Source organism: Diadema setosum, chromosome 7 (assembly GCF_964275005.1).
Source record: "Diadema setosum chromosome 7, eeDiaSeto1, whole genome shotgun sequence".
Lineage (NCBI taxonomy): Eukaryota > Metazoa > Echinodermata > Echinoidea > Diadematoida > Diadematidae > Diadema > Diadema setosum.
In genome coordinates this window covers 17,984,865-18,007,184 of record NC_092691.1, presented here as the reverse complement: position 1 = coordinate 18,007,184, position 22,320 = coordinate 17,984,865, and the positions used below count along the sequence as shown (strand labels likewise).

Genomic DNA, 22,320 nt, shown 5'->3' with positions numbered 1-22,320 from the left:
GACCCAGGTGCATAAATGGGTACCTGGCAACACTTCGGTAATAATGAATGGCAGGGCCCTCTGGTAGAGTAGTGGCAACACTGAAGAGGCTACCCTGGATAAATAACACCTTATTATTATAATTATCATCAACAGCAACAACAATAACAACAACAAAACGTGTAATAACTACAAAACAACAGGAAAAAGAGGAAGAAAAAGACGACAACAAACACACACACACACACACACACACACACACACACACACACACACACACACAAAAGGCACTGTAGAGGACATTACATCCCACCAAGCATTCCTATGGTGCAGTAAGCTCAATGTATTCTAGTGCACCCGTCGCCCGCAGACTGCTAGTTGTCACAAATGATTTGCGAGATATAATAGTCTGTCATCACATGTAATTGTTCATGCGTGATACTTGGTTCGGACCGACTTTTTTCTCGTGAATAGTTTACATGGTCACAGTCAAGCAAACAAGGCATGTTAGAGAGAGAAAAAAAAAAGTTGTGTTATCTGATTTCATTGACAGTGTATCTTCTTTTCAATTAATGAGTAACATCAAGAGACATGTCTGCCTGACACAAGATATGATTTTGATTGATTCCAAGTTTCCAAAAGTATTGTAAGATATAATTATATCGAAGTGGGGAAAACCTCTTATTCGCTTTCATTATCACCTGCAAAGACATAATATTTGTACAGTTTAAGATGTATACCGCGGTTTGGTCTCTATGATCTCCCTTACATCACACATGCAAAAAAAAAATCATCATCTAATGGTTTACTGATTATTTTACTATCAAAGCTGTAACCTACGTAAATGGAGTATTTCGTTTGTTGTTTTGCAGCTCAATAAGAATATGAAATTTACTCTAAGCGTAAAAAGATTTGGGGCTGTGATTTTGTCTTCATGCATTCACTAAGAGAATTGACATCAGAAAACAAAGTTAAAACAAAATACCAGGCCCTAATTATCAACTTGAATAGTGTCATGCTTTGGGAAATGATGCGTACACACAATCAACTCGAGTGTAAATTGTTTGCAACGTATAGATAGAATCATCTTCGGTGTCATGTCTACTCGGTCGTATGCTTTATTTGCGAGGCAGATATTTCATAGACAAAATGATATCACAGTCGCAAAGATATGTCAGTCCTTTATTAAATGCTACAAAACCACAGTCAAACAGCCATTTATTATTCTCTTGCCACGAACCTAAGGCTTGAAAATTTTGCTATAAAATGGTGATACTAATAACCTACTTTTACCATTATATAGTTTGTTACATTTTATATTTTGGAGGTTTAATGCATCGCCTCGATAAAAACTTATTCTTCTTTTTCTTCCATCATTCTAGATATGATCTATATTTGCAACAGACCTTAGAGTCGCCACCACAGTTGTTTCTAGTATTGATGAAACACTAAACACAATGTAATCGCGCTAAATCAAGTATACTGTATTAGGTTCTCATGACTCTTACGCTTTGTAACGAGATCAGTATCTTGCATAGACTATTTTTGAGGCGGTTTCAAACTGAACTCAACATTGCGCTGGGAGAGGACAAAGTTCGCAAGGAAAAGCAAATAGTGCCTACACACATTTGGCCAAACACCCATTAACTGTCCGTTATGTGGTGCGCAAGCGACCAGCAACGATCTTGGAAGGAACGTGAAGTTCACAAACGTGCCCGCATCACCATACATCTCTGGCCGCCCACCATGATTGTGAGGCCGTCTGGAGAGGAAAAAAAAAAAACCCAACATGGCGTCCTTAGTAACGTCATATGTCAGCGGGTCGCTGCAGCTGCAACAGGTTCCCATCACATTCAGAGTCAAGCTGGCGTCCGTCGTGTATCTTACGGCATTAGTTAGCGCAGTAGGAGCACTTCATGTCGGTAAGTTTGGAATTTTCCATGTGCCAAATTATGTTGAACTTGCAAGTGTTTCAGTCTAGATAGGAAATGAATATAGCGCAGTCGGATTTCCCGAAGCGCTCCTTCAGTGTTATAGATTTTACTACCCTTATAGTCCGCCTATTTCATAGAATATAGGCCTGCACTGGTATGACATTAACTCGGATGCCTGTATGAAAGCATTATTCTTCATTATGCCAGAATCATTTCGTGTTTTTTTTTTTCATTCCATTGTTTATTTGTGTGTTGGATTGGTATTGTGAACATAAATATGCTTATAAATACGATTCCTTTTCAGCAAATATGTTGATAATCTCGAAGGAGTTGTCATGGTCACATGGACTGTGCGCTGCGTTTTCAAACTGAGAATTCAAACCCTTTTCCACGGCACTTGCAAGATTACTCGATGGTCAGAAGTTATGTAGTATATTCATAATCCATTGTACATGTAGTAGGCCTATATTTTTGTGACATAGTTTCTATCACTATAAGCAAGAAGTATTAATTTCCATGCAATAATGTCAAATACGGAGAAAACAGGGATTATCATCTTCACGTCTTCAAGGTTCCTTCAGACAGAATCCTAAAATCATTTCTATTCGATTCAAGTCCTAGCTATTATGATATGAACTGCAATACATGCAAACTCCGTGGCTAATTTCAGGGACAGTGTAGGACATAATGATTCTCCATGTTAAGTTTGCTTTTTTTCTGTATGCTGCAAGAAATATGAACCCTGTCTAATGTGTGTTCGATATACACAGGATTATTACAATTATTTCTGACTGCCTGTCTGTCAGTCTGTCTGTTTCTTTCTGGAAGTGGAATGCAATGAAGGGCTGTAAATAATCATAATAATAATAATAATAGTAATAATAATAGTAATAATAATAACAATAATAATAATAATAATAATAATAATAATAATAATAATAATGATAATAATAGGTCTTCTTTATCCAGGGTAGCCTCTTTATTGTTGCCACTGCTCTACCAGAGGGTCCCGCCATTATCATTACCCTAGCGTTCTAGATACCCATTTATACACCTGGGTCGAGAGGGACATGGTGGGTAAAACATCTTATCCAAGGACGTACGGTGTAAGCACTGGGCGGGAATCGAACTCGGGTCCTCCGACTGGGAGTCGGGACCTGCCACAGCGCCCCCACTAAATTAAACGTTATCCACATGCAGTAAATAGAAAAATCTTAGAGTAGCATCGTCACCCTTGCAAGAACAAGTCACTGATCACTGGGCACAAGTTATCATAAAATGACGCTTGGTGGCTGAAATAGGTGTTGTAAATACTGGACGATGACAGAAGCAATAGCTTACAAATAGACTGCGATGTTCATCTCTCCTATCGATAAGCAGTTATATCTTCGTCTGTTTGAGAAGGAGTAATGTTGCTTTCTATTGTCTTGTTCGTCTGTTCGTTTATCTCTTCCTTTATCTATTCGTTTGTCTCTTGGCATGGGCTTTTTGAGTACAGCGTACATATCTTCAAACTGCAATGGCGCCGTGAGAGCCGACGTCGGGGGCCTGGTCGAGCCCGAGGTTGGACTGTACTACAAGGAGAATGTCGATTGTACGATGACGCTCTACGCCTCCCCTGACCACCGACTGTTGCTGCAGTTTCACAGGTTCTCTCTGGAGGGACTGTATAACGGTAGAAACTCTTTTCAAACTCGGCATGATATTTACCACCACCGCTATTTTCTTCCAATGTCTATTTCTGCCCTTTTGTGTCTCATCATTAAGAAATCTCAGAAAGATATTTTGGAGTGCACTTTTGAGTAGACATTGACACAAGCATTCAAATATAGAAAATGTTAACATGGTTATCAATGTTTGTTTATGACAATTATACATATCAACGTGATACACTACTTTTTTCTTTTGATGGCCCAATCGGATCACCAACGCATATCATTTTTTGGTGGTGGCCCGACATCTACTTACAGTGGCGGCCCTGGATCACCGGGGCCCTCAGTGCTATAGTGTCGAGCCTTGTATATATGCCGTATTTGATATTTTATGAGAGACTGTAGAAGACGTTCTGTGTTTGACAGTCTTAAAAGTTTACATGTAATTAGATAATAAACATAACAAGTTTTTTGACTGTTTTTAACATCCATATCATATCCTTTGAATTCCGTCCAAATCATTATGCTAAAGCGTAATAGTCACAAAAAAGTTTCATGAGCGCTTACGAGTGTATATGAGTGTCATCGAATGCAGTGGAGGTCAAGATAGCTAAATAATTTGATACAGACGAGTTGATTACAATTACGATGACAGACTTTGTTGTGGGGAGAGAGGTGGCAGGTACCACAATTTAGGCATTCACATTTTTCCTTAATATTTATTTTTCTTACGTTTTATAGAAGTATTTCCCGCGTATTCTACCTAAAATGTGCACCAGATCGCTGAATTTTACTTCTAAAAAAGCAAAATTTCCCTCGTCGCCAGTAGGGGGATATCTCTTCCATACCCTCCAGCTTACCGTTTTGTTGCTGCGCTCCCTTTTTCATTCATTCATTCATTCATTCATTCATTCATTCATTCATTCATTCATTCATTTTTCCATTTCAAACACAAACATACAAATATTTTACAGAAATTTCATTTCATTTCATTCATTTCATTTTTATTTCATTTCCGGCCAAAACATACAATATGACAATTTCATATAAGCAAATTAAGTATAATGTAACTATTACATTTCCAAATGAAATTTAGATACACGTCATTTGTTTACATGACTCAATAAACATACTAGTTGAAAAAGCTGCCCCCCCCCCCCCACGGAAAAAAGCAGTAACTGACATTTTTATGAATGTTTACTTTTTTGCAAAAATGAATAGTTTACCCAATGCTCTCCAATGTTAATAGGTCAGTTTTGCAAAAAAAAAAAAAAAGAAAGTGACCAAAAATGCAATTTTTCACTTTTGCAAAAAGCAGTAACTGCATCCAGGGGCCGTATTCTGAGAGCTAATTAAGTGTCTGATTAGCACTTAATTACCGAATTGGTATTCTGAGAGCATGATTAAGTAGGGGGTATATTAACTACCATAGCAACAAGCGTTTTGGCGGGAAGGACCTACGCGTTTGCGCGTATCAATGCGCGTGCACCTCTGTGAGGACTTAATCACAGAGTTAATTACGAATCGGTATTCTGAGGGTGTAATTAAGTATGAAAGTTAATGGAAAACTTAATGATACCAAAGAGAGTCATTAACTACTCCGATATCACGCATTACATCGTGTTTTCTCTGCCACAACGATGCTTACCGTCTTCGGTAACCGAGGAGCGGTTGAATCTTGTTATCATGGTATCCATAGAATTCAGAGAAAAAAGAAATATAGCCGATCTTCGAGGAATTTTGTCATTTTATGTGAGCAAAGAGGTTGAGATCTTCGCATGCGTAGGTGAGGGGTTGTAATCAAATACCGGAGTGTGCGCACGGAGCTCTTGGGTTGTAATTACAGGGGGCGTGCAGGAGCGCGCATTGAGGGCATGTTTGCGCGTGTAATCATCATTTTGGCTTCTAACAACGCGTCTGATTGGATGGAATAACAATTAGATGGGAGGGACCTAAGATAATTACAGGGGACTTAATCATACCTTAATTACGTCCTCAGAATACCGATTTTGCCCATGATTAAGGGCCTATTAACTTCACGACTTAATCACGAAGTTAATTACAGACTTAATTACGACCTCAGAATACCACCCCTGTTGATTCAACTTTGCAAGTTTCCCCACGGAAGAAAGCAGTAACTAACAAAGCCCACGGAAGAAAGCAGTAACTAACAATTTAGTCTAATCATTCAGACTCTGTATAGTCCTTCCTGTATATTTTTTCCCCTAATACCATTCATTTTTTCTACTATTTTTTTTAACAATGTAAACAGCAGTTTATTCCATAAGTTAGGGGAGTAGATATAAAAAGATTGTTTCACCAGTTGAGTAACTTGACTCTGCCCGCAGGGAATCATATGACAAGTTGTAGAAAAAGCTTCTTTCTGGAGACTAGCAAACCTGGCAGACTCAGCGCGCTCAGAGTGCAGAATACGCGTGCAGCTAGCTGCATGCGCGTAAATTCTGCAGCATAATACAGTATACGAATAATTTATGAGTTGTGAGTGCATCAGGGCACGAATATCGCACGAGGCGCGAGATAAGCCACTGGTCTATTCAACAAGGCGCGTAGCGCCGCGTTGAATAGACCAGTGGCGAATCTCGCGCCGAGTGCGATATTACGTGCCCCAATGCACGAACAAAATCATAAATTATTCGTTTTATACAACACCTTGTCCACAATCACAGTACTAAATTAGTGACCGCCACTCATGAAGGCCCAAAAATAAATGTAACAATTAGGCCGAGAATTGTAAACCACCCTGTGTACTGCTTTCAAACACTCGTCATGACTCGACCACACAGTCACAGGAATCACAAACTGTGCAGGGTCTATATCCATTCTACACTAACGTTAGATCGAGTTAGGCCTTTTAGGCCGATCTGAGATGTCGGTAGATCTAGTAGTAGGTCTAGACTTTGTCTATTTCCGAAAATGATTTTGTATAAAAACACAGAAAAATAATCAAATTACGGTTTCTCAACTTGAAATGAAGTCTTGATTTTGGGATCACTGTGGTCCACGCAGCAGATCAGAGTCAAAAGTAAAAACACAGCAGTAGGTAAGGCCGCAATACATGCAACTAGCTAGGTAAGGTAGCTGCGCGTACAGAAGTACACGTTAACGTTGCAGTACTCCACCGCGCTGCGCCTGGTCTGTGAGACTTACCGGCAGCGCAGCGCAGCCGGCCAGCACGTAGTTTGCTGGCGCTTTGCTATCTCAGTGTGAGCCACAGAACTCTACAGTGAGCGGCCGTGCAATAGTAGCCCCCTGCGAAGCCGTGCTATAGTACCTTCGAGCCGTTCAATAGGCCCATGCCAGGGGCCTATTGCATGGCTGTCACTCTCAATGAGTTTGATAGGTATTTTCTATTGAATGTCATGTGACATGTTCTTGGCCAATCACAATTCGACATCATTCTGAGGTGTTGTATAATATACAAATATACCAGGCCTGAGAGGCTCAGGGGGGCGTTTCATCAACGAGTTCGTCGGAGTTTTCACCGACAAATTTGCTATCAGCCAATCAGACGCAAGGATTTCATTAGCTTTTAACAGTTGTCAGTGTAAATCCTTGCGTCTGATTGGCTGATAGCAAATTTGTCGGTGAAAACTCCGACAAACTCGTTGATGAAACGCCCCCCTGGTTGAAACTATGCGCATGAGGTGACTTCAGTAGCACTATTTTCTGAGGGGCGCAGCCCCGAAGAAAATAGTGCTACTGAAGTCACCGAAGGCACATAGTTTCAACCGGTGCCTCGAAAAATTGGCCTGGTATATTTGTTTTATATCCCTCCCAATGAATTTAAGAGTATTCGACTGCTGGTATTATGTAATTTACCTCTTTTTTAAGGGCATCTTGCTTTACTTTTCAAGAAGATAGACTAGTCATTCACGCTCGGGAAAGCAGCTCAGCAGGAGGGCAGCGCGTACGCGTAGTATGAAGAGACAACTGCGCGCTCAGCCGCTGAAGCAAAGATAGTAGAGATAATAAGATATGAAGGCGCGCGATAACAATGGACACAAAATGGCTACCCTACATGACGATACAAAAGAGAGCTAAGTACAAACTCAGTACACCTAGAAACATCATTCATTGCCAAAGACAGTGGTATTTTTATTATCTTAAAAAGATTTAAAAATTATAGTCGTAGCTTTTTTTCGATTAAGGGGATTATTTTGAAGAACGAGATTTTAGAGTAATAAGGATTATTTCGTGGAGGTAAAAATTTGGCAACAACATGATCTCACAATCAAAACGCTTGACAAACAACAACAACATCTTCAAAGACAGCGCGTCTCAGGCAAAGACACACATCACCTGAGACGCGCTGTCCCTGAAGCCGCTGCTGATGTTTACTAGTATCAAGCGTCAAGGTAGCGCGTCTCAGGTGATGTGCGTATACGCTTGAAGACCGCGCGCTGTCCATTTGTTTTGTACATGATTAGCGCGCACTTTCGTGTCTTATTAGTTAAGCGTCTTTGCGCTGAAGTGTACTCGGTGCATTGCTGTACAACGTACTGGTAAACATGCGCAAACTGCAAACTCACTACGCGCTTCATACATGCAATACGCCTATCCGATCTGTCAACAAGTACCACGTTCGGTTGCCAGTGCGGCGCGGTGATGATGTGCGTGCTCGAGCTGATCAACGATATGACTGTGAGCTGCAGTTGATTGTGTTTTCTGTCGTCTTTCTACCTAGCTGTCATGTCTGTACATGAATATGGACTATCATTTCCTGTTAAAATGCAAGTATACATTGTAAATTTGGGTAGCATTCAGTAACAGCGTATAAGGTTAGATTAGGCACTGGAAAAATTCTAGCAATTAAAGCATCGAGTGCCACTGTAAATTCGTGTGATTCGTACGGTGTTCTAACGTAAACAGTGAACAAGTTAGACTCTAACTTACTCGTTAGACACTCTAAAAATAATTATTAGGAATGAGATTACGGGAAATAGGGCCTACTGTTAGACAGGTAGAACTTACGTTAGGCTTAACTAGCGCTATATAACGTTAGAGCATGCAGGCCTACTATCTACTGCAGTTTCGTTTGTCAACATCTTTTGGGTGGGTCGCTCGAGTTTAAATAGTGAACTGCGAGACCAACTTTCAAAGGCCTACGGTACGTCGAAGAACCCTAGCTTGCTTATTGTTGTCTAATTATAGATCTACGATATCGCCTACTCTGTTGTAACGTAGAATGAGGGCTTTATAAGAGTTCTCTAACGTAACCCGTGTCGCATTGAGTGTATGCGTGCCTTGTGGTTCTCGCGTAGTGCAGTGATCTAAGGCGCCGCGATACCCATTCATTTGTACATGAAATCTCTCGCGAAGCGAAGGTGCTGCGATACCCATTCATTTACACGTGAAATATTTCGCGTCGCGACGCGAAGCAAAAAAGGCGCGAAAATCACCAGCGTGGTATAGTATACAAATAATGACTGCTTATGAGGGCACAGTTAAAATTATGGGCCCAAGGTGATGTGAAAACCGTAACTATGCCCGAAGCGAAGCTGAGGGCATGGTTACGGTTTTCACATCACCGAGGGCCCATAATTTTAATTGTGACCCGAATGTAAAGCAGTTATTATTTGTTTTATATACCGAAAATATAGATTCCGAAATATAGATACCGAAAATATAGATTCTAGTCTCTTTTACAGCACTCGTAATCAATGCTGATCGACAGCGCGGTGGTCGTATCACTGGTGCGTACAGTGATGTGTACAGTGTACGTTACGTGTACTACGGGGTTGCGATTGTCTCCAAACCAGTCCGCTAGTCTCTTTTACAGCACGCTGAATGAATGCGCGGCGGTCGTATCATTGGTGCGTACATATGAGCGATCTACGTGTACGGGGTCGCGACTGTCTCTAAAACCTATTTACTAACTGTGCCCGGGCCCCGGTCACAGTAACTCAAAAATAGGGCACAGTTATTTTCATGACTCCCCTTTTAACCAATCAGATGAGAGGATTCTAGAAATGAGGTATATAATTTTTACCATTTCCCTAGGGAGTATAGTCTTTTTCGCGCACTTGTATGGTAGAATTATGTTTTGTTGTTTACAGTGCTCTCGACCAATCAGAGGACGAGATGCATTTTGTGAGGGATATAATAGTAACTAGCTAAACACTGCATCACATCACAGTCATCACTTGCACAGTATTGCAGGTCTGGTACAGTCTGAGTGATCATGCCAGTGCTAACCATGCTGTCACACAGTTTCTGCGGTCCAGGCATGCCTGTAAATCTATCATGAATTGCAGAGGAAAAGTCATGTTAGCCATGGCTTTGGCCAGAACCAGAAAATGTAGGTGAGCTGAAAATATATTGAAGGGAGATGAGCACTAGTATTAATACACTAACGTTAGTCTAACGTTAGACGTAGGCCCTATAGGTCTACCGCGTACCAGTTAAACGTTACAGAGTAGGATCTAGATCTATTGTTAACTGTTTACTGTTAGACAAAATGTCAGTAGGCCTAATCTAACGTAATAGATCTAGGTCTAGCACTAACATTGGGCATAGATCTGTAGTCTAGCTTAAGTGTAACGTCAGAGTTCGACTAGGATCTAAGACGAAGAGACTTGATATTTTATTGTCTAGTCCAGGGTCATGTGTCAGGGGCCAGGCCGGGCACTTCAAAGTTCAATTAGGGTAGGCCTACATGTAACGTTAGGTACCTTATTTTTACACAGAATGCCATTCAATCGACAAGACCTAGTCTAGGTCTAGCGTTAGGTCCTAGATCTTATAGATCTAGACTAACCAGAAAGTAGAAGAACTTTATAACCTGGTGGTGGTAACAATTCTCCTCCTATGGTCATGTGACATGTGCAGTTACTGCTTTTTTCCATGGGGAAAACAGCAGACTCCTGGCCGTCTGCAGTTACTGCTTTTTTCCGTGGGGAAACTACCCAGAATCAAGGGTGAGCCACCGCAGTAACTGCATTTTCCTAAATAACATTTAAAAAATAACGGAAACATATTTTTTTTCCTAGGTATTGTTAGACAACTAGGTATGGTGCATAATCATACCACAAAATTATTTTTGAATGTTTCTGTGTTTTTAAAGAATCTGCAAAAAACACAAAATCGCATTTATCTCAGCTCAGCAGCTATGCAGTTACTGGATACTGCTTTCTTCCGTGGGGGGGGGGGGGGGGGGGGGGGGGGGGGGGGGCGGGGGGGGGGGGCAGAAAGTACATGGGCAAAATGTGACTGAATCATAAGAAAGAAAAGGTCGGAAATGGAGGGGACTGCTAAAAAGCCAAGCTTGTAGAATGCAGTCCCCTCGTGAGTCGTGAAAATTATAGTAATAATGCAACAAGACAATTTGACGTAGTCCTCGGGAAACAGAGAATAAAACAAGTACGCACACAAAACGCACACACAGACAAAAACAAAGCTGCTCTCCTACATACGCGTGGAAAGAATAAATAGGAGGTCAAAGGCCAGAGGGGGACAGGAAGACAGAGGAAGAGACAGAAAAGGACAAAGGAGGAAGAGTTCAAGGGTCAACGCCAGGGCACATGAGACTTTGGTCTTACCAAGAAGTGGACTATGTTATATAAGTAATATATATAACAGTTATGAAATAGATTAAACAAAATAAAGACTTTAACAGCAAAGAAATCAGTTAGCAACTTTCGAAATGCAAATCCCCAGTGATATAAGAATTGATAAACATTTTCTTTAATTTCAAAGTAAAAGTGTTAAAACTTAGAGATTCTTTTATGCTGCTGTCAAGGGAGTTCCAAAATTTAGGTCCAGCGGAGGAGAATATAGACTTTGCAAAAATCGTCCTAGAGAGTGGTAAATGGAATTCATTGATTTGTCTCGTGGGGTATGAATGTACAGTTAAACTGAGTACATAAATTTCATCATTATACATCATAATACAATATATTCTTGTCCCATACCAAAAAAAGACCCTGTGTAATACGGCCATCAAAATAATTAGTCTCCACCTTCTTGTTTTGCATCTTCAATGCATTATCATGTTGGGCTCAATTCTATGGTATTCAACTGACCAAAAGTTCCAACTGCCTTCAAAAGTTTGTCTTTTCAAGTAATTGATGTCGACAGTACGTATATGCTGACTTTTTGTAAAGGTTCCAGTTATCATGTAGGCCTACCAATATTTCACGACACTTCACTCTAAAAACAGAACAAACAAAAAAGACCAAAACTAAACCCTAAACATGATGTTAACTGTTGTGTTTATTTCTGCAGGTTCCCTAAACAGGAATAGAACGCATACAGACATCTGACATCTGTATATAGTCCCTAAACCTATTCCTCTCACTCCCCCCCCCCCCCAAACATACGCAAACACAATAAATCGATAGATCTGCCGAATGATATGGCTGTGGAAAATTTCTTCGGCTTGACGATAAATTTTAATCAATAATTCTACACTTACGTCGACTGTAAATGATTGGACGGGGGGGGGGGGGGTCATATCGTGTTCGCAAGGGAGCATTAGATTACACGTCATCAGCCTTCTGTATGCTGAAGAACCAACATTACAGGCACCAACATTAAGCATGTTAAAATCAATACATCAAAAGACAGAAGCCAGTGGAGAAATATCGTCAGTATCTCGTCACTATGGTAATCATATCGAGATGTCGAGTTATTATTCGTCATAAAAGGTGAATATGAAATATTGTTGGAGGTACATTGGTCGTTAATGACACCAAGGTGAATATTAAAGACGGAGAAGTTTACGAAAACACATCAATAATTGTAGTTATACATTTCGAAGAGATATTATACGTATACTATAGGCTTTCGTTGTTTCGTTCCCGTCCATTCTGTGTCCTTAATTATGACGCAAACTAGATTTGAACTTCTTATTGACAGGAACGTGCAGGCGTCTTTCTAGTGCAAGATCTACAAGGGTCCCCTTTCATGACTTTAAGCCTCTTAAGAGTTTCGAGTGATAGCAGTACAAGAAATAAGCGCAAAAATACAAAGGAGTGGACCAAAAGCTTCAGTAATACCCGCAGTGTACTGTAAAATGATAGGCCTACAGTGAGCCAATTGAGATACACTATAGTAGGTTGCTTTCTCATGTACTCTATCAATATTGAAAGTGATAATATTTTCGTAACTGGGGTCTTTTGCTCAACATTTCACCGATATGGATTTTTTTTTCATCAGTTTCACATCGATAACATGCTCATAGTGAGAAGGTTACGCTTTGGCTCTCATTAACAATTAGGTACTGGTAGTCATCAAAAAGGCGGGAATACGTCTGAAGCTTAATGTGAAATTTTGTGAAATGTTGAGAGAATACATTTTCTGCCGTCTATTGACTCTATCTGTGTCTGTCGAGCGCTGACGACTTCGTTTGTTTGTACAACCTCTGTCTCCTTTATGTCCACGTACCTTGCAAGAGATGGTTAATATAGGTTTTCCCGGCCAATTTCGCACTTTTGTCAGTCCATTTGATAAAAGGTTCATTCAATTTAGCGAAAATCCTCGTCACTGCACACTCTGTCATTCAAAATTGCAACTTGTTCGTTCAATTTAGCATTTCGATCAATGAAATTCGCACATGTGCCTTTCGAATTCGTAAAACGGGCATTCAAATTGGCACATGCTCTTCAGTCATTCAAATTCGCCAGCACCGGCGGAACATGGTATTTCAGTCATTCAATTTCGCGTATGGGCAGTCAAATTCCAAACATGTTCATTCAAATTGGCGTGATGTTATTTCTATTTTGAAAAGGTGAGAACCGTGATTTATATGTATTTAAATGTGAATTTTTGTTTCATCCACACACTGTTAAGTATATAGTAAAGGTATCTTTGACTCTAAATAACTCAAGTTTGTTGTTCTGTTTGTTGTTCTTTCACACATGTTATCAGAACTATACATGCCATGCTTGCACCAGTTATACCATAGATTCACTCTACTTTCTTATGTCCAGTCATGGCAGCACGAGTTAGTACAGGCGTACACTCTAAAAACACAAATGTTGAATTAGCATTTAAAAGGGCCGAGGAGTGACAGCATTTTCAAAGTGTTGGTTTTCCTGCTAGATTCAACATTTAAAATGCTATCTTAAAAGTTGGATGCAACACTTCAAAAATGCTGTCAGTCCTCGGCCCTTTTAAATGTTGATTCAACATTTGCGTTTTTAGAGTGTATCTCTCAAGAAGACAGGGAAAGAATCATAGAAGCATTTGAGGGTAATAACCTTGACAAATTGATGGCTAGAGCTGAGCCAAGAACTTTTATTCATTCCTAATGATAATTAACGTAATCTAGCACCCACCAAATGAAAATAATGAAACATGCAGATGAAAGAAATAATCACGATGTAAGTTATTGAAACCTCTTTCTCCCAATTATTGACAAAACAAACTTAAGATCAATGTATCTGTAAATGAAATAATGCTATCGAACATTATAAACACATACGCATGTTTTGAAAGTACTATTGCAAAGGTGATATCAGAATAAAAGCATAAACGTGTCTGCTAAATTGACTGCAGTAAATGCGAAATTGGATGCCCAAGAATGAATTCGAATGAACGAGCGCAGCGTATACGTGATCACGTGACTATATTATCGTGCTAAATTGAATGAACGATTTGCGAAATGGTGCTTGTCTTACGAATTTGAACTGAAAAAGTGCTGATTCGAATGATGTAATAGGTAATTTGAATGCTCCAAAATGAATTTGAATGAAAAGATTATAAAATTGAAATACCGAACATGCCGTCTAGGCTAAATTGTGCTAAATTGAATGCACCAATTAGGAATTGGACTGAAAAAAAGTGCGAAATTGGCCGGGAAAACCTATATATCTAGTTTTTTGACACACCCGATGATCTTCCTCTGTCTTTGACCTTCGATACACTGCACAGGTCGCTGCCTTGACAGCCTCGGAGTGTTCGATGGGAACACAGCGGATGACCCACCGTTGACCCCAGAGCTCTGCGGTCGCCTTCACCAGCTACCCAACGTGAATTCTACCAGCAGTAACGTGACGTTTCGATTCCGATCGGACGAAAGCGGGAGGGGTCTTGGCTTTGGCATCTACTACACGCAGGTTTCAGAAGGTGAAAATAATGAAAATGCAAGATTCGTTGAAATTATGATAGAAATGATGATGAAGGTAAGGAGGACGAGGAAGAATAATACACTATACTAGTGGTAGAACTATGGTAGTAGTGGAGGTACTATAGTGGTGAAAGTAGTACAGTATACTAGTATATTTATTATATTTGTAGTGATATTCATTTTCCTTGTTCTACATTTTGGAAGGAAAATTGAGATGACGAAAGGGGATGTTTGATAGAAAAATAGGGGTAATTGAAAGGCGATAACGACAACGAAGATCATAAGGAGAAGGTGTACGCAACTGTTAATGATTAAGTCCAACCGCCAATTATACTGCTGAGATTTAATTACTGATACACTGTAGCATCGCGGGTGGTAAAATTCTACTACTAAAACTACTTCTAATGTAACCACTACAACTACTGCCATCTCTACAACTACTTATACTATTACTACTGTTACTACTCTTTCTACTTATACTACTATATATTTTAAATATATTAGGCATACTGCTGCTGCTGCTGCTACCACTAAAACTGGTACAACTCCAGTGGCAGATATTAATGCTTCTTAAATCATAAAAGACAGCCGAGTACTTCGTCTAGGCCTAAAGTCTTAACCATCTGAGTGCTTTGAGTGCCTATTGGCACATAAAATCCCATAGTATTGTACACACTGTTCAAAATCCCTGGCACAGAGAGTGCAATGTATAATAGCTACTTTAAAGATCAATGTAGTTTAAATCTGTGATGATATGTGATGATTAAATGAAATATGCAGCTGCAAGCCGCCGCAGCTTTGGGATATGTTCAAATGAATCGCTGTCCATTTGTGTCTTTAAAAAGTCATCCTCATAAGTCGTCTTCATAATGATTACAACTGTTTTACTGAATAAATCCAGCATTCCCGGTAAAGATTTCATTCATTGTGTCCTTGTTTGGGTATTTACTTCAAGTGGAATTCCACTCATTATCAAGCGGTCATTAAACAAATGGAGTAAAACTACAAAGACAATGGTACAAGTTTCATTAAGATACGACACCGAAATATAAAGTTATGTAAATTCCAACTTTTAGTTGCAAGTTTCAAATGCAAATCTATGTTATCATCTCACACCTTTGTGCACAAATATATGAAAATGCTTTTTGATTAGATAATTTCAGCGACTACAAAACCTTTCCCCTTCAAAGTTGTTAGGATCTCACAACACACACACACACACACACACACACACACACGCACACACACACACATCTTTCGATGTAAAGGACGCGAAGTTACTCTCTTTGATTTTATCAGCAGAAAAGTGATATTTTGTGTTCAGGTCAATGAAAGATTTGTGAAGTGCTGATCATAATCACTTCATGTGGTTCAACTATCACTTTCTTCTAAACTATAGGTGAAGCTTGGTTTCCAATTACCATTTTCTAATGCAAATATTACTTTATTTCTCTTTCTTAAAGCTAACTTGAACAATGAGTGACATTACACTTAAGTCACTTAAATTGTATAGAAAGTGAATCATGTTTTTTTTTTTTCTTTTTTTTTTTTGTGACCTGATATCCCATTTTGTTTCCAGCGCCGTGTTCAGACGGGGAATTCGCCTGCAACAATAGCTGGTGTGTTGACCAGAGTCTCGTCTGCGACACGTTGAATATGTGTGGAGACTGGAGCGACGAAGGAAACTGCACAGGTGGGACCATGCACGTTTTAATCAAACTGCTTGTTTTGTCACACTGTTACGTAATTGCCACAAGATGGCGATACGAATATGGAATTTTCAATTCCGTGCAAATTTGGCCTCGAACTTGGTCAAAAGACAATCAACAGCCGAAGCAAGTATCATGCCTACAGGTCACACGATGGTACCCGAACTACACACTCGGACTACACGACGATATGAATCTTTAACAAAAAATTTGTTCAACGGAAACAAAATGGCTACATGAAGTTTTTTCACCGCTCACGGAGTTGCTGCTGAAGCCTAAGAAATTCCATCGGCGGTCACAGTGTGGCTCAAGATACCCTCATGAATGACTATGTTTACACGATTAGAGCCGAATTTGAACATTTCCTTTATGGTTGTGTCCATCTTTGCTCAATTTCGGGACAGTGTGGCGCCTGCATTATGATTGTCATTGCTCAGGGCAATAAATGTTGTCCATAGTGTGTGTACAGTAGCTTGTCAGAGTCTAATGTACCCACACCATTCTATAAGATGTAATATAAACCAGATATAAACGCCGACAGTGTCAAAGTAAAAAAAAAAAACACCAAAAAACAAAACGTATTCCTTTGTTTTGATACTGTATCATTTTATTACACCTACATACGTTTAGTTGAAATTCATTGTTAGTACGCTTGTAGTTCCTTAATAGTACAACAAATTTTCTTTCTTTTTAGCCATAATTTGGTCTTATGCCATTGTTCATTTTGGGAACCTAAATCTAGGATTGATGATTGAATTGACAGCACATTTTGAATAATTACAGTTATTATTTGTTTTAATTTGGATTTATTATTACTGTTGATTTGAAATATGTGTGGATTTGATCAATTTAACCAGTCTCTAATTTCCACAACATAGGACATACATTTAAACCACCGACTTGTCAATCTAATGATAATATCTGGAGCAAAATTGTTCTAGGACTAGACGATCGGTCGACTACAACCACTCATTAATTTCATACAATTTGCTCTCATGTGGCTGTAATTCACTTGACATTAATTTTCTAAGGCTGGATGACAAACTAAATTTTGCACTCTATAGCAAGTCTCAACACTTGCACGAAGAATTAAGTCTTTCTTGTCAATTTCTATTGTCGAGCCCAGGGGAGGTGAGGGGAGACTAAGGGATCGCCTGCGGCGTCTGTCCGTCCGTCGTCCGTCCGTCCTTCCGTCCGTCCGTCGTCTGTCCGTAACGCTACAAAAACTTCAATAACTCTTTACTCTGGGCTTCAATTGCAATCAAACTTCGAGGGAAGAGGGGTCATACAAAGTTTCACATTTTACCATATATGAAGGTCACCTCAAGGCCAAAGCTCACAGGTCAAAGCTCACAGGTCAATCAACTTTAGGGCCCAATGTTAAGTTTTTATGGCGCATTTCTATTATGGGTCATAACTTTTGATCAATAACTCCATTTGTGACCAAACTTGGATGGTAGATGTCCCTTGGGGAGTGGATGGTCACCACAAGGTCAATGGTCACAAGCATGAGTCAACAAACTTTTAGAGCCCAATGTTAAGTTTTTATGGCGCGTTTCTATTATGGGTCATAACTTTTGATCGATAGGTTCGTTTGTGACCAAACTTGGATGGTAGATGTCCCTTGGGGAGTGGATGGTCACCACAAGGTCAATGGTCACAAGCATGGGTCAACAAACTTTTAGAGCCCAATGTTAAGTTTTTATGGCGTGTTTCTATTATGGGTCATAACTTTTGATCGATAGGTTCGTTTGTGACCAAACTTGGATGGCAGCTGTCCCTTGGGGAGTGGATGATCACCACAAGGTCAAAGGTCACAAGCAGGGGTCAACGAACTTGTAGAGACCAATGTTAAGTTTTTATGGCGCGTTTCTATTATGGGTAATAACTTTTGATCCATAACTCCATTTGTGACTAAACTTGGATTGTAGATGTCCCTTGGGGAGTGGATGGTCACCACAAGGTTAATGGTCACAAGCATGGGTCAACGAACTTTTAGAGCCCAATGTTAAGTTTTTACGGCGCGTTTCTATTATGGGTCATAACTTTTGATCCATAGGTCCGTTTGTGACCAAACTTAGATGGTAGATGTCCCTTTGGGAGTGGATGGTCACCACAAGGTCAAAGGTCACAGGCAGGGGTCAACGACATTCAAGGGCCCAATGTTAAGTTTTTATGGCACTTTTTTTTGCCATAAATTTTTACCCTTTTATATCTCTTTTTATCTGTTATATCCCATTCGCGTACAATTTCTTGTACGCGAATGGGCGAGACACATTATGGCACTTGCCTTATTTCACAATGGGTTAGGGCATTATTCCATTCATCATGTTGTTTTCTCCTGATGGTATCTGTGAATTTTGTTTCTTTGATCTTCTAAAATTCATGCTTTGTGATAGTAATGGAGGAGATACTGCTATTCATTGTTGATTACTATAATCACGTTGATATTTAATAGCGGTGATTCTATGAACGATGGTAATACATGAAGAGAAACCGTTCAACAGTGCAGACAGCACGCAAACAAAACAGTACAGTTCTCGTGACTGGTATGAAGATGGTAGATTTTACACTTGAACATGATCAACCTCATTACCTACGAGATTGTACAATCTACTTTGAAGATTAACTCAAATTGTCTTTCGCATAAAGTTAACAAATTTACAATGCTATATTCTCACAGAACCCGTACAGGAACCTCAAGGTCTCTCCATCTACGCCATAATGGGTATTGGCTTGTCCATTATCTTTCTCGTCATGGTAATCATCCTCGGAATCGTGAAGATCGCCCAAGCCCATCGGTACAATCGCCTGATGAAGGAGATCATGGACGAAGTGGAACGCGATATCAAAAAGAACCCATACTCAGACGATTTACAGGGAAGAAGAGACAACGACGACGTAGGTTTCAGTGGCAAGGTCTTCGGGCGTAAGCGGTCACAAAAGATAGCGCCCGAGTAATGTTTTGATCCTTATTTTGTCTTTGAACGTCCTTATAGTCTATACAAGTTTCATTATCTGTTTGTTTATTTGCTATGTGTTTATTTTCCCCAATCTTGTGCGTGGGAAAACATGTTGTCCTTCTAAACTACTACTTAACTCGACAGAAACTGAGAGAACTGTGCAGGATCAGTAGGGTTAGCCAAGTACTGATAGTTTAGCGGCGAGATCGTGAACGTGTGTTTGAAAGATGTGTGCGTTTAGGCCTGAGGCATGTGCATTAGGAATATGTATTGTGCCTTCTACTTTTCTCCTTCATTTTGTAGGTATGTGTTAAAAGTTATACATGACAATCCATTCGGACTCATATTCATAATGATGACCACATGCAACTGTCTATTCCCCTCTACTTGGAATACAGTGTGTTCATAATACGTGAAGCAGAATACGATCATCAATCATTGCCTCCCGTAGCTAGAAATTCCGAAGAACAAAACTATGGCAGCCTCTTTAGTGAGAGGAGCACTCTTTAAGAGGCCCTGTCATTATCGTTACCCAAGCATATTGCAAGGTTTCCGTTCATATACTTAAGTGAAGAGTTTGAGTTTGAGTTTGTTTTATTTCACCACGGGTCACTCACTTTAGCCAATGACTGTTCTTCTCCGAGTCCGAGACATTCTTTAGTGAGACTTGTTTTCTTTAAAAACAAACAAATAAATATAAAAATACAACAAGGAGAAAAACCCTTGTCCAAAGATAGTAACACTGAATATGATTTTAATTGAGGAACATTTGTTCTGTAGCCTAAAACCTTATATCCACTACAACACAGAGCTCCAGTACATCCACTAACATTGTGAACTTGTGTGTGCATTTGTGTATACTCTGTTGAATCTTTATAGATTCTCAGTTACATTTGAAAATGGTTGGAGTGGGACAGTCTTGAGTTGCTTACTATGATTCTATTAAAAAAAAAAAAAAAATCTGACTGTAGAAATTGTAGAGACAGCTTAGTTTTACTCACGGAAATTGATTTTTGCTGAAAAATCATTTTCCCCATTTCTAAAAAGATCATGTACAATATGGAATCAAACTAGAAACATACATTTTACCTCAACCCTTGATTTCTGTGTGAATTTAATGGGGATGATGCTTTTGAAAGAATGTGTAAACTATCTTTCCTGTTGATTGCTAGTGACTGTCTGTAAAACCAGCAGTTGTTAAAGTGATCGTTCTCGCAAATTTGCTTGAAGCTGAAGTTGATAATCTGAATTCGTTTTTTCCAACTAATAATACAGTAGCTATTTTATGTATACTATGCTGTGTGTATATATCTCAGATATTTTGTACATTTTTAACTTTTAAGTCATATTCAAGTCTTTCACTTTTTTTTTTTATCAACGCCGTCCATTGTTACTCTAGTAATATTATTGTGAAAAAAAAATGAGTTGATTTGATTTATCTGTCATAATTTTAGACACACATCACTGTTAACACAAATGGGATGTTCGTTACAGGTGGTGTTGACATCAAGCAGGGGCGGATCCAGGAATTCTGTAAAGGGGGGGGGGGGGGCATCTAATATTTCTGGTGCCACTTTCGGGTTTCATTTCATTTTTTTTTTATTTCTTTTGTTTTTAACGAAAAATAAAGGGGGCGTGCGCCGGTTGCGCCCCTTCTTGATCCGCCATGCACTGTCAAGGAATGTGCACGAAATAGATCATAAAGAAGCTAAAGAAGATTTCGTGCGAACACGGTAATATTTTTGTGAATACATCCTCGTCCATCTTGCATGTCTATCAGACCGAGCAATGAACCTCGGTCTGTTTATATTATAAAAGATATATTCTGCCTTTCTTCTTTTTTTTTTTCTTTTTTTAAGACATGTTAAATCGATATTACCTTACATATCGAGACAGGTTATTTAAAGGGAAATCAAAAATTGCTTAATGCATTTCCTGTAAATCAAAGCTCTCCAAAAGATTATGACCAACCCCGTTATGTATACATTCATGTATAATCTCGTAGATATACACCATTAAAACCAACTAGTCAATTTTGAATTGGAGTAATTTCAGATGAGTACTTAAAAGGTTTCTTTTCACAATGTGATCATATTTTTAATTAATTCTCTTCATCACTTAACAAGATTCTGATCCTATTTTTATAGAATCCACTTAGAATTTGAACAGATATGTAAGTAGAAGTCTCATAAGACTCCGTTTGCAATAATTCCTATTTAGTTTGAGTTCTATCTAGAGTGTACATTGAAGTACACTGTACACTGAATGAGATGAGGTCTAAGATGAAACGTTGAAATTTATTTTTAAAAAAGGTGTAAATAATGTATAGTATTTCATTTCCGATTATATTATGTCTATTTGTGTGTTTGTCTACGCCTCAAATAAGAAAGACAATGGGTGTGTTGAGAAATGAGAGAAAAATAATACTTTCGTTGGCTTGTTTAGCGGTTGTACTCTTCAAAAAAATAAAAGGTAACACTTGATTGGATTACAGTTTCTATTATGTAGTAGTAGCTTACATAACAAACACACACACACACACACACACACACACACACACACACACACACACACAAACACAAACAAACCAGAAAATTGAATGTTGATATGATTTATTAATGAAAGATATTTGATTTCCGGTGGAAAAAAACAAAACAAAAACAATAACAAAAACAAAAACCCACCAACCAAAAAAAAAAAACCCCAAAACAAAACAAAACAAAAACAAAAAACGAACAAACAAACATACTTTAAAGTCTGTATAAACAGGAAAATACATCAGAACTAAGATGCACAGGTCGCTATGCAAAGTGAAGTTATAGACATGCATTGTTTGCAATTTGCTGATCTTATCTTATAAGTGAAGTTGAAAACGATAGTTAACATTGTAAGGTACTGATGTCAGATTTCCAGAAAATATCTTCCCGAAAGCAATCGTTACAGCGGCCTTACGTTTAACACTTTCATCTTCCGTGTACACAGTAATAAATTGAG

At 39.1% G+C, this 22,320-nt stretch overlaps 1 protein-coding gene across 1 annotated transcript; it reads left to right on the top strand.

The window, feature by feature from the left end:
* The first annotated feature begins 1,768 nt into the window (after nt 1-1,768).
* Nucleotides 1,769-20,847, top strand: LOC140231091 (low-density lipoprotein receptor-related protein 12-like). Its single transcript, XM_072311242.1, has 5 exons — nt 1,769-1,901; nt 3,412-3,588; nt 14,459-14,653; nt 16,234-16,347; nt 19,047-20,847. The coding sequence occupies exons 1-5, from the start codon at nt 1,769-1,771 to the stop codon at nt 19,322-19,324; spliced, it is 897 nt and encodes a 298-aa protein (XP_072167343.1). The 3' UTR covers nt 19,325-20,847.
* The last annotated feature ends 1,473 nt before the right edge of the window (nt 20,848-22,320 follow it).